Source organism: Salmo salar, chromosome 12 (genome assembly GCF_965601325.2).
Source record: "Salmo salar chromosome 12, fSalSal1, whole genome shotgun sequence".
Lineage (NCBI taxonomy): Eukaryota > Metazoa > Chordata > Actinopteri > Salmoniformes > Salmonidae > Salmo > Salmo salar.
In genome coordinates this window covers 91440626-91454973 of record NC_138302.1, presented here as the reverse complement: position 1 = coordinate 91454973, position 14348 = coordinate 91440626, and the positions used below count along the sequence as shown (strand labels likewise).

The 14348-nt window shown below is 44.1% G+C and overlaps 1 protein-coding gene across 1 annotated transcript in view; it reads right to left on the bottom strand.

The window, feature by feature from the left end:
* Positions 1-13781, bottom strand: part of LOC106566048 (CTTNBP2 N-terminal-like protein) — a 44394-nt gene extending 30613 nt beyond the window's left edge. The window contains exons 1-2 of the mRNA XM_014133855.3: positions 13649-13781; positions 2383-2490 (exon numbers count right to left, since the gene is read on the bottom strand). Coding sequence (XP_013989330.1) covers positions 2383-2481 — 99 coding nt within the window. The 5' untranslated portion in view covers positions 2482-2490; positions 13649-13781. The remainder of the gene's footprint in view (positions 1-2382; positions 2491-13648) is intronic.
* Positions 13782-14348: the final 567 nt, after the last annotated feature.

Genomic DNA, 14348 nt, shown 5'->3' with positions numbered 1-14348 from the left:
GGTAAAGGCTAACTCTGCTCTCGAACCACTGTCCAAGATTATGGACTACTAACCTGGCCATTTTACATCCGCTACTCCTGTGAAGCATGAAACCGAAAGCGGTGGAGTGGACAGTTTGGAGGCAGACAGGATGTTGACGGTTCACCTCAGTGAGATCATTTTATTTACAATATTTACAGATGCAGGATGACTTGGTCAATAAACTTAGTACAAAAATAACAAACTTGGCAGTGACATAAAGACTTGGATGAATCAAAGATATTCTCTGCAACAATAAACTGTTCAGGCATTCAACTATGATGCCTCTCACTGGATACAGGTGAAGCTCCACTCTAGCTACCTGTTATCTCCCAGGTGTAGCTCCACTCTAGCTACCTGTTATCTCCCAGGTGTAGCTCCACTCTAGCTACCTGTTATCGCCGAGTTGTAGCTTCACTCTAGCTTCACTCTAGCTACCTGTTACCTGCTATCTTCTAAGTGTAGCTCCACACTAGCTACCGGTTACCTGCCCAACCTGCTATCTCCCAGATGTAGCTCCTGTAACGCCCAACACAGGAGATGAGAAGCAGGTACAGGGAGTGAACAATTTAATATAGACGGACATGCAACGAGACAGTAACAGCGGACATAAACATGACACGACAAACAATGCTACTACAGGGAACAACCCAGAGGAGCAGACATATATGCAGGGGCAATCAAGAAAGTGAGGGAGTCCAGGTGAGTCCGCGCAGCTGCGTGTAATGATGGTAACAGCTGCGTATGATGACGGGGGGGGGGAGTGGGAGCAGGCGTGACAGTACCCCTCCCCCTCTAGGGGTGCCAGCCGGCGACCCCCCTGGGCGAGCCGAATGATCCCGCTGCGGCGTAGAAGCCCCCTGGGCCGGCTGAAGCATGATGTGGGATGGGAACCTGCTGAGCCAACCGAGGCAAGGAAACCTCTCGAGCCAGCTAGGGCGTGAAAGCCCAACGAGCCAGCTTAGGCACCCCCGGTTCCATCGGCGGCGGCCTCCGGGTCCGACGTCACCAACAAAACAAGAAAACTCATGGGCCGGCTGAGGCCTAGGAGCCCGACGAGCCGGCAGAAGCATGACGTGAGAGGGGAACCTGCTGAGCCAATTGGGGCAAGGAAATCTCTCGCGCCAGCTAGGGCATGACGGCCCGATGAGCCAGCTTAGGCACCCCTGGTTCAATCGGTGGCGGCCCCCAGGTCTGACGTCACCAACAAAACAAAACCCCCAAAAACTCCCTGATGCTTCTTGTAATGGTAGTATCATTATGTAAGGAACCAACACAGGAGATGAGAAGCAGGTACAGGGAGTGAACCATTTAATATAGACGGACATGCAACGGAACAGGAACAGCGTCTGGACATAAACGCGACACGACAAACAATGCTACAGTGCTATAGGGAACAACACAGAGGAACAGACATATATGCAGGGGCAATCAACGAAGTGAGGGAGTCCAGGTGAATCCAATGAGCGCAGCTGCGCGTAATGATTGAAACAAGTGCGTATGATGACGGGGAGCGGGAGCAGGCGTGACAGCTCCACTCAATCTACCTGTTACCTACTCAACCTGCTATCTCCCAGGTAAAGCTCCACTCTAGCTACTTGTTAAAATCAAATCACATTTTATTTGTCACATGCTCCGAATACAAGAGGTGTAGACCTTACTGTGAAATGCCTACTTACAAGCCCTTAAACAACAATGCAGTTCAAGAAAGAGTTAAGAAAATATTTACTCAATAAACTAAAGTAAAAATAGTAAAATAAAAATAAAAAGTAACACAATAAAAAATAAACGAGGCTATATACAAGCGGCTTTGTGAATGTTGACCTGTTTAAAGGTCTTGCTCACATCGGCTACCAAGAGCGTGATCACAAAGTCGTCTGGAACGGCTGGTGCTCTCATGCATGCTTCAGTGTTGCTTGCCTTGAAGCGAGCATAAAAGGCATTTAGCTCGTCTGGTAGGCTCGTGTCACTGGGCAGCTCATGGCTGGGTTTCCCTTTGTAGTCTGTAAAAGTTTTCAAGCCCTGCCACATCCAACGAGTGTCAGAGGCGGTGTAGTAGGATACTTGTTACCTGCCCAACCTGCAATCTCCCAGGTGTAGCTCCACTCTAGCTACATGTTACCTGCCCAACCTGCTATCTCTCAGGTAGTCCTCTTGTCAGTTAACAGAATGCGCTACTCGAACCAATGTTCTCGTTTGTTTCATGCGCTTCGTGGAAACTCCTTGGACATAAATATAAATCATAGTTATATCTCTATGTCTAAGACCTCACATTATAGTCAATGGGTGGCATCATTGAGGGGTATTGGGGCCCTGCCTGGAAATGAAACAAGGGAAAAGACTGGGGAGAAGGATAGCTCTTACCCTGAGGGCCTCAATGACCAGGTCACGGGCCTCCAACTCTCCTTCCAGGACACTGAACAGCATCAGCAGCTCTGGCTTGCTCAGGCTCTCCATGTTCATCTGGGACTCCTATGGGCATGCCGGGGAGAGGAGCTGTGTCAGTACCATGACATACACTGTCAATACATTATAATATAACAACACGGAAGTTATGTGCATGAGATGAAAATGTTTTTTTTTTTCTTTGTGTATGAACAAGATATTTGGATATCATGGCCAATACTGTACTTAAGTTAAAGCACCCTTGAGTCCTGTGGGTCATTGTCAGGGATTCCTAGGAGTGGTGGTTGGAGTCAGGTGCAGAGAGCAGAGGGTAAGTATAACGTCTTTATTTCTCTGGCACAAAACGGTCACGCCTAAAAACAGAGGGCGCGTAACAAAGTAGACCAGCCCAAAAACACAGGGCAAAACATTCCGTAGAGAAATAAGGCGCCAGCCAGCACATCCAATAACAAACAGTGAAATAATCCCGCACAAACCTGGGCGGGCCTAACAGGTTTAAATAAACACAAATCAAGAAACTAAACAGGGAACAGGTGCAACCAATAAGACCGAACAAACAGAAAAGGGATCAGCGGCGGCTAGTAGACCGGCGGCGACGACCGCCAAGTGCCGCCCGAACAGGCAGGGGAGCCGCCTTCGGTGGGATTCGTGACAGTCATTGTGGATCACTATAGATTTTGAATAAACGTTTAACAGTGCAGAAATTAGCACAAATCTGGCAAAGACTTGGATCTCAGGCAACATTTCAATCTAAGAGTGTAACGGTCGTCGTACGTAGTGGACGAAGGCGCAGCAGGTTGAGTGCTCATAAAGACTTTTATTGAACACGTAACAAACAAAACAAGAAAACGATCGAACGAACAGGATTGCAGGCTAAAACACACAGCTAAGCAACCACAACTTCCCACCAAGGGACCGGTGAAACAGGGCTACCTAAGTATGACTCTCAATCAGCAACAACGATGTACAGCTGTTCCTGATTGAGAGCCATACCAGGCCAACACAAAGAAATACACAACATAGAAAACCATAGAAATACAAAACAAGAACATTACCCAAAAACCCCGGAACACATAAATCAAACGCCCCTCTTACATAAATACATATCCCATTAAACCCCGAACCACATAAAACAAATACCCCCTGCCACGTCCTGACCAAACTACAATAACCAATAACCCCTTATACTGGTCAGGACGTGACAAAGAGGTCCACTATTTAAACACTGGATGCATTTACCAGGCCCAGTACCTTCGTTAATAAAAGCTGAAAGCGTTGGTAAATTGAGAGAAAAGCACTGTATTTGCCATTCACTCTCACGGTTCACTTGTCTTTGTGAGGAGCTTGTGAACGTCATACATGTGGAGACAAATGCCTCTCACACACACACACACACACACACACACACACACACACACACACACACACACACACAATGTATGTAGTTCTGTCCTTGAGCTGTTCTTGTCTTTTGATGTTCTGTATTATGTCATTCTGTATTATGTTTCATGTTTTGTGTGGACCCCAGGAAGAGTAGCTGCTGCTTTTGCAACAGATAATGGGGATCCTAATAAAATACCAAATACCAATACACCAACATATGGTGAGCAGACAGAGACGGAAACTCTCAGTCCCAATCCGTATATATACAGATTTTTCACATAGTTGTCGAAAATATATTAAGTAACTGACAATGAGCTGTTTGCCCTCATTCATTCCCATATTCGTTCATATCGAGACTCAACAAGTTGTGCTTTGGGATCCTCTCTCCCTCCAACTTTTGTTTGGACCCCTTTAGAATTAGTGGTTAAAAGTCAGGGGAGAGAATTTTTGAGATGTGTTGTGGTCTCTTTGCAGGCTTCATGCATTCTTTACTTGGTGCAGCTGCCCTGGGTCTGTTGACAACACTGTGGTATCCACACCTCAAACATACAACCACACTCTGGCCAGCCATCACATGCAGGCCAGGCTTTGGAATCAGTGTAGTTCATTCAGTATCACACTAAGCAATGGGATCCTTAAAAGAGTTTACAGAAACTCATGGTGAGCTCATTGGGATATTATTAGTAAGTTGGAAAGAGACTGTCAGACTTGACAAAATAACACTAAATAATAGTCTATTGGTCACACACTCTAGTTTGCAGATGTTATCGCAGGTGCAGCTAAATGCTTGTGTTTCTAGCTCCAACAGTGCAGTAATACCTAGCAACACAAAACAATACACACAAATTCCAAAAAGCAAAAAGAAAGAAATGAGTCCAGAATATTTATCATTAAGAACAGCTGCTCTTTCCATGCATAGACTGACCAGGTGAATCCAGGTGAAAGCTATGATCCCTTATTGATGTCACTTGTTAAATCCACTTTAATCAGTGTAGCGTAAAGGGAGGAGACAGGTTAAAAATGATTTTTAAGCCTTGAGACAATTGAGACATGGATTGTGTATGTGTGCAATTCAGAGGGTAACTGGGCAAGGCAAAAGATTCAAGTGCCTTAGAACGGGGTACCGTAGTAAGTGCCAGGCGCACTGGTTTGTGCCAAGAACTGCAATGCTGCTGGGTGTTTCACGCTAAAAAATTCCCTGTGTGTATTAAGAATGGTCCACCACTCAAAGGACATCCAGCCAACTTGACACAACTGTGGGAAGCATTGGAGTCAATATGGGCCAGCACCCCTGTGGAACGCCCTGACGAAGTGTGTGTGTGTGTGTGTGTGTGTATATATTTTTGCTATTTTCTACATAGAAGAATAATAGTATGGACATCAAAACTATGAAATAACACACAATTAAACAAGTTTTAAACAAATCAAAATATATGTTCTGTTTTAGATTCTTCAAAGTAGCCACCCTTTGCCTTGATGACAGCTTTGCACACTCTTGGAATCCCGGTTTCCACTGTACCCGGCAGATGGCAGACAGCGTGAATGGCGTCGTGTTTGCTGATGTCAAAGTTGTGAACTATTTAAAATTGTTGCATGTTGCGTTTATATTTTTATTCAGTGTATATAATGTAGGTGTTACGCTCGATGTTGGAATGAGACCAAGGTGCCACGGATCATCACTGGAGGCGTCGTGCCACGGATCATCACTGGAGGCTTTGTGCCATGGATCATCCCTGGAGGCTTCGTGCCATGGATCATCCCTGGAGGCTTCGTGCCATGGATCATCCCTGGAGGCTTCGTGCCATGGATCATCCCTGGAGGCTTCGTGCCATGGATCATCCCTGGAGGCTTCGTGCCATGGATCATCCCTGGAGGCTTCGTGCCATGGATCATCCCTGGAGGCTTTGTGCCATGGATCCTCCCTGGAGGCTTCGTGCCATGGATCATCCCTGGAGGCTTCGTGCCATGGATCATCCCTGGAGGCTTCGTGCCATGAATCATCACTGCAGGCTTCGTGCCATGAATCATCACTGGAGGCTTGGTGCGTGGAGCCGGCACTGGGCGTACCATGCTGGGGAGACGCACTGGAGACTGGGTGCGTGGAGCAGGCACAGGGCTTACCAGGCTGGAGAGACGCACTGGAGGCCAGGTGCATGGAGCAGGCACAGGACGTACCAGGCTGGGGAGACGCACTGGAGACTGGGTGCATGGAGCAGGCACAGGGCTTACCAGGCTGGAGAGACGCACTGGAGGCCAGGTGCATGGAGCAGGCACAGGACGTACCAGGCTGGGGAGACGCACTGGAGACCGGATGCGTAGAGCCGGCACACATTGCGTATCTCTGCAAAGCATGGTATCTGAACCGTGACCAACTCCTCATCGTAATTACAGGGAGTTGGTTCTTGTCCTTTGCTCCGCTCGCCACCCCATGTGCCTCCCCCAAGGCTGCCTCTCGGGCTTCTGTCGTCTCCTTGATTCCTGTTTTCCTCGCCGTTCCTCTCTCGCTGCCTCCATCTGCTCCCATGGACGGCGATCCATTCCGGCCTGGATCTCTTCCCACGTCCAGGATCCCTTACCGTCCAGGATATCCTTCCATGTCCAGGATGTCGGCTCCTCCTGGCCACGCTGCTTGGTCACTTGGTGGTGGGATCTTCTGTTACGCTCGATGTTGGAATGAGACCAAGGTGCAGCGTGGTAAGCGTACATCTTTCTTTTATTTGATGAACACCGACAAAACAAAGAAAATACAAAACGAACGTAAAGTTCTGCAGGCTTCACAGCAGCTATACAAAAACAAGATCCCACAATCACAGGTGGGAAAAAGGGCTGCCTAAGTATGATCCCCAATCAGAGACAACGATAAACAGCTGCCTCTGATTGGGAACCATACTAGGCCAACAAAGAAATAGAAACATAGATATGCCCACCCAAGTCACACCCTGACCTAACAAAATTGAGAATAAAAAAGGCTCTCTAAGGTCAGGGCGTGACAGTAGGGCTGACCCCATTTAGTAGACTGGTGGATTTTTTGATTGATAGGCTGTTGGTCGACCAAGATTTTTTTAGTCGAGCAGTTGCAAATGTATATATAAAAAAATGTATGACACGAGACACCAGTTTGATTCACACCAGTATCACCAGTAGTACATTTACCATTAATTACCATAATTTCTAATCTACAATGTTTGTTTCGTTACAGTAATTTCTGCTAATGCATTCAATATATTATTATTATTATTATTATTATTATTATTATTATTACTACATCTTACAGTTGACATTGTAAGAGTGGACACGTTGTTTGCAGAGCGCAAATAAACAAAGTCTGTTTTTACATCCATTGAGAATGACAATAGTTCCTCAATGTAGCCTATTTGAAAAATCTTTCCAGCTCTCTCCCTTCCGATAACCACTCAGCATGAAAGGGGAAAAAATGTCCGGCTCTGATCCGGTGGAAACGTCATAAAATAGGCCTACTTGATTACTTGTCCGCACGGGAAACTCTGAGGGCCCCGAATATTTTATACAGTGTTGCAAGTTGGCTAGCAGAGCTTCTGGCCAGACCAAGTTGATAGTTGATACAATGTTTAAAGTTCCTTGCAGACAGGCCATGTGTAGCCAATGTGATTTATAGGATATTTATTTTTATCAGGATATTTTCCACCTGCGGGCTGCAATGTTTTTTATTTGTTGGCTTTATGTACAGTGGCAAGAAAAAGTATGTGAACCCTTTGGAATGACTTAGATTTCTGCATAAATGAGTCATACAATTTGATCTGATCTTCACCTAAGTCACAACAATAGACAAACACAGTGTGCTTAAACTAATAACACACACATTGTATTTTTCTTGCTCATATTGAATACATCATTTAAACATTCAATAGTGTAGGTTGGAAAAAGTATGTAAACCCCTAGGCTAATGACTTTTCCAAAAGCTAATTGCAGTCAGGAGTCAGCTAACTTGGAGTCCAATCAATGAAACGAGATTGGAGATGTTGGTTAGAGCTGCCCTGCCCTATAAAAACACTCACAAAATGTGATTTTGCTATTCACAAGAAGTATTGCCTGATGTGAACCATGTCTCAAACAAAAGAGATCTCAGAAGACCTACAATTAAGAATTGTTGACTTGCATAAAACTGGAAATGTTTACAAAAGTATCTCTAAAAGCCTTAATGTTCATCAGTCCACGGTAAAACAAATTGTCCATAAATGGAGAAAGTTCAGCACTGTTGCTACTCTCACTAGGAGTGGCCATCCTGCAAAGATGACTGCCAGAGCACAGCGCAGAATGCTCAATGAGGTTAAGAAGAATCCTAGAGTGTCAGCTAAAGATTTACAGAAATCTCTGGAACATGCTAACATCTCTGTTGACGAGTCTACACTACGTAAAACACTAAACAAGAATGGTGTTCATGGGAGGACACCACAGAAGAAGCCACTGCTGTCCAAAAAAACATTGCTGCACGTCTGAAGTTCGAAAAAGAGCATGTGGATGTTCCACAGCACTCCTGGCAAAATATTCTGTGGACAGATTAAACTAAAGTTGAGTTGTTTGGAAGGAACACACAACACTACGTGTGGAGAAAAAGGCACAGCACACCAACATCAAAACCGCAACCCAACTGTAAAGTATGGTGGAGGGAGCATCATGGTTTGGGGCTGCTTTGCTGCCTCAGGGCCAGGACAGCTTGCTATCATCGACGGAAAAATGAATTCCCAAGTTTATCAAGACATGTTACAGGAGAATGTAAAGCTATCTGTCCACCAATTGAAGCTCAACAGAAGTTGGGTGATGCAACAGGACAACGATCCAAAACACAGAAGTAAATCAACAACAGAATGGCTTCAACAGAAGAAAATACGCCTTCTGGAGTGGCCCAGTCAGAGTCCTGACCTCAACCCGATTGAGATGCTGTGGCATGACCTCGACAGCAGTTCACACCAGACATCCTAAGAATATTGCTGAACTGAAACAGTTTTGCAAAGATGAATGGTCCAAAATTCCTCCTGACCGTTGTGCAGGTCTGATCCGCAACTACAGAAAATGTTTGGTTGAGGTTATTTCTGCCACAGGAGGGTCAACCAGTATTAAATCCAAGGGTTCACATACATTTTCCACCCTACACTGTGAATGTTTACACGGTGTGTTCAATAAAAACGTGAAAATGTACAATTGTTTGTGTGTCATTAGTTTAAGCAGACTGTGTTTGTCTACTGTTGTGAAGATGAAGATCAGATCAAATTTTATGATCAATTTATGCAGAAATCCAGGTAATTCCAGAGGGTTCACATACTTTTTCTTGCCACTGCAGACTATTTTTACATATTGGCAATGGCAATAGAAGTTACTTTTAGATTTGTATAATTTTAAATTAGATCAAATATTGATTAACCACATGATACTGATTTTGAGATATGAAAACTTTATTAAAAATGAAATGAAACTGTTCCATGAAAAAGTGCATATGGAAATCATGACTGGCACGCAGATCAGTAGAAATGGTACGATAACTTGGCACTCCAAATGGAAAAGGTTTCTGACCGCTGGCATAGCCTATTAGTGGAGCAAGAGCCAACTTCAGGAGCGTAAGAGCCAATTTATGCTTGATCCGAAAATGTGATCGAAAGCGTCATATGGATGGTGTGATGCAATTGCGAGGAGACCGGAGGCATGCAGAGGCCAAATTGAGCTCCGTATCACATTGCCGTGCACCTCTAAAAATATTTAACAATGAGGAGGGCACTTATAGCTCTGGATTGACATGATTGGTTGACGGTAGGTGAGGGCGGGATGTCCTGTATAAACACAAACTCACTTCCTTTGACAACTTCCTTCACAACAGCTCTGTGCTGCTCAGTGAAGTGCAAGATGTATGAATGCCCTGACTTCTGCAGAGGCCGCATCACTCTAAATGCTGCATGGCCAATGCAGACGGCAGAATGACAATGCAGCGCCTTTAACGGCCGAATCTGCGAAGCCCAGCAGCAGAGGGCAGCGGGAGGAGGAGGGTCGGGAACAGGTTTTTTCTTCTGGTTAGTCTATATTGATCTCTGGCTCCTTCTTTAGTAATTTGTGTGTGTTCATTTTTAATCGCAGTGCTTAAAGCATCAGACAAGCTCAGTAGCCTAGATGATTTTATTCAAACATAGGGTGTGTCTATATATGGAAAATGCATGTTTTAAAATTTCAACCAATGATTGGTCGAAAGTCAGACGACTCTCAGTCGAATATTTGTTTTAGTCGGGGACAGCCCTAATATAATGGTGTGTAAAGACAGTATGGACAGTATATGAATAGAAAAGGTGTGTACAGCAGTAGTTATATAGGATGATCCTTGAAAATAATTTATCTTATATGCTGATGAACCTATGTTCATAGGGCCAGTTGTTTCTGACCAGGAAAAACACCTAATCAACTCCTAAACAATAGTGTCACCTCCCCCAATCAGCATTCCCATATCCGATTAACCACGGCAAAAGCAGAAGACCTAATATAATCTGCCTTCCTCAGTCTCTCGACTTTATTAGTCCCCCAGCTCTGACCACTAAGCATTCAGCAGGCCTGCTCCTATACGAGTTCTGTGGTCGCCTAGTAGAAGTTTCCACATCGTGAAGTCATCAGGAGGGGCCAGCCGGAGCTCAGAGCATTGCATAATGAGATGGGAGCCCAGGGGGCTTTGATTGTGAGCAGCTACTGTACAGCATCATGGGGGCTATGAAGCTCTCCTAGCATCCCAATAACTAGACACTTGAAATATCTGAATGGACATAGTCTGACTCTAGACTCTACGGGATATGAATCAATTCACTTTTCTGAGCTCTGGGACAGTAGCAAAGGATGCATCAGCAGAAATAGCATGGCTTGATCTAAATCTAATCACACAGTTATTACTCTAATACATTATGGTTCATTCTGGCAGTTTCATCCCAGATCCAAGCACACACTGTACCGTAAAAGATCTATGATCTGTAGATGGGTCTTCTCCAGACCCTCATGGCTTGGTTTGTGTTCTGACCACATGGCTAGCATGCCAATTGAAATCCCCACCTCCTCCAGTCTGCTTTTACAGCCTCGCTAATTTCACAGCCGCTTGTAACCTGTCTGAAAATGTGTTGTTATTGTATTTGAAGCACGTTAGGCCAGATATAGCCTACATGTGATTTTCACACGTTAGTAAACACCACCTCTTCATTTAAAATGATTTTTTATAATCTCCTGTTCTTGAAAACACATGACTGAAAGTAAGCTCACTAGTAATGTGTTATTCAAATATATAGCATGCGCATGTTATTGAACGCATGGGAAATCCAAATATTCCCACACTCGTTCATTTCCGCTTCCTAAAGAATCGCCTGCGTCTATAATCCCTTTTATCCTTGTTTGTTTTAAGCCTAGTCAGCCATGTTCCCCACGTAACAAACTTCTGATTGAACCTCGGAGGCTCTCTATCTGTCTGTCGATCCATCCACCCCCCCCACCCCCCCTCTGTCTCTCTCCCTCTCTCTTTCTCTCTCATAGCACACAAGTAGCAGATGCCAGGGGCTAATTAGTGAAATCCCTTTGGCCTGCTGCACACTGTCTGAATGACTCAGTCAGTCACTGTGGGTCACAACAGACAACAGACAACTCCTTGTATAAAGAGATGTATCAAGAGACTCGATCAGATTACAAAGTGATAACTGACAGTCATTTTTTAAGTCTACAGCATGCTGTCTGTGTGGGGTGTGCTGTGCAATAATTTGATTTTCAGTATCATGTCAGTGCTATTACAAATAAAAAACACCTTCTACAAAGTAATTATAATTCATTGATTTCCTACTGGTTTATTCCCATAAAGTCTAATCTAATTTCGGACCTTACGTTGACAGCTTAATGAAATACTAGCTACCCATCTGTGATACATCAAAACTATTGGATAAGATAGGCATGTAGTCTTGTCTAGGCGTGTGCTCTTGTCTATTTGTTGGCACAATGTTACAATGTAAAATGCTACTGTGTGATGTTATATATGTTATATAAACATCACCAGACAATAAATAGACAAGACTGTAGAAAAGACTTGTTCAGTCACATCATATACAGTAGCCTGGTTCCCATCATATAGCCTGGTTTCCATCATATAGCCTGGTTCCCGTCATATAGCCTGGTTCCCATCATATAGCCTGGTTCCCATCATATAGCCTGGTTTCCGTCATATAGCCTGGTTCCCGTCATATAGCCTGGTTCCCATCATATAGCCTGGTTCCCATCATATAGCATGGTACATGTCATATAGCCTGGTTCCCATCATATAGCCTGGTTCCCGTCATATAGCCTGGTTCACATCAAATAGCCTGGTTCCCGTCATATAGCCTGGTACATGTCATATAGCCTGGTTCCCGTCATATAGCCTGGTACATGTCATATAGCCTGGTTCCCATCATATAGCCTGGTTCCCGTCATATAGCCTGGTTCACGTCATATAGCCTGGTACATGTCATATAGCCTGGTACATGTCATATAGCCTGGTTCCCATCATATAGCCTGGTTCCCATCATATAGCCTGGTTCCCGTCATATAGCCTGGTACATGTCATATAGCCTGGTACATGTCATATAGCCTGGTACATGTCATATAGCCTGGTTCCCGTCATATAGCCTGGTTCACGTCAAATAGCCTGGTTCCCGTCATATAGCCTGGTACATGTCATATAGCCTGGTTCCCGTCATATAGCCTGGTTCCCGTCATATAGCCTGGTTCCCGTCATATAGCCTGGTTCCCGTCATATAGCCTGGTTCACGTCATATAGCCTGGTTCACGTCATATAGCCTGGTTCCCGTCATATAGCCTGGTTCCCGTCATATAGCCTGGTTCACGTCATATAGCCTGGTTCCCGTCATATAGCCTGGTTCCCGTCATATAGCCTGGTTCCCGTCATATAGCCTGGTTCCCGTCATATAGCCTGGTCCACGTCATATAGCCTGGTTCACGTCATATAGCCTGGTTCCCGTCATATAGCCTGGTACATGTCATATAGCCTGGTTCCCGTCATATAGCCTGGTTCACGTCATATAGACTGGTTCCCGTCATATAGACTGGTTCCCGTCATATAGCCTGCTTCCCGTCATATAGCCTGGTACATGTCATATAGACTGGTTCCCGTCATATAGCCTGGTTCACGTCATATAGCCTGGTTCACGTCATATAGACTGGTTCCCGTCATATAGCCTGCTTCCCGTCATATAGCCTGGTTCCCGTCATATAGCCTGGTACATGTCATATAGACTGGTTCCCGTCATATAGCCTGGTTCACGTCATATAGCCTGGTTCACGTCATATAGCCTGGTTCCCGTCATATAGCCTGGTTCACGTCATATAGCCTGGTTCCCGTCATATAGCCTGGTATACGTCATATAGCCTGGTTCACGTCGTATAGCCTGGTTCATATCAGTACATTAAGGACAGACTAGTATGTCTGCCAAATCAGGATACATAAAACAGAGAAACCAGAATAAAGCATGAATCAAATATGATGGGATATTTATATCAGCCAATCTTTCACTATAGGCTATGATTCAGGATATTTTAGAACTTTCCCAAATCATTCAGATAAATCTGAAAGTGTAAAAACATTGAAGACGCTATAAAACTCCTCTTCGTTTAGTTCAGGTACTGTGCATCAATGTTCATTCATTCTATGTTTTACTTCTCTCAGTTTAATTGTATAGGCTACTGAGGAAAAGCCATAGTCATTTAAGGACAAACAATTATAGGAGTTATTACAACGTAGCTGTGCAGATTCGAGTGTCTGGCCAATTATAATAATATAAAAGTTTATCTTCGACATTCAACATACCTTCTATGTCTCTTCAATGCCTTTGTAAACGCCAACATGAACTTTAACAATTGTCAAAGATTGTCTTGCGTCTTCAGCTTTCGATAGCGGAAGAACTGATATGTGACATGTCCGTCAGCCTATAGGCAAGGCCGAATTCAGATCGTTGACCTATAAGATTAGTCTTGTCTACCTCAGACTCAGAGTCAGGGAAAGGAAGCTGTCGCATGGGTTTTGGAATTTGGACGAATTTCTTTGTGTAGACTTTTTTTCGGCAAATCTTTGCCTCTTTCAAAGGTCTTGATTTGTTAATTTCCTGTATATTTCACGTTGCGTTAATTTACCTTATATCTTACAAACTGTGGTTCTTCACTTGAAAGTATCATTTTGGTTTTATTCTCAAGAGTGTTTCGTTGTCACGCATACGTTTTGAGTTCGCATTGTCAGCTCATAGGCTATGACAGGCACACAGAAATATTGAAATATGTAAGGTATGTTGTGATTTTTATCAAATAGCAAGGACTGCGCCGAGATCATGGAAAATTCACGTTTACAGAGTTGCCTATTATAGGCTACTGGAATTTAGACTCAGTTCAAATAGGCTATCATAATGTTTCCATAATAACATAACACTTTATTCTTAACTGTCCTAAAATTTGCACTTTGAATACTTCAATAATCCTATATAAGAAAATTAAGTTAGCAGTTTAATCATGAGTTT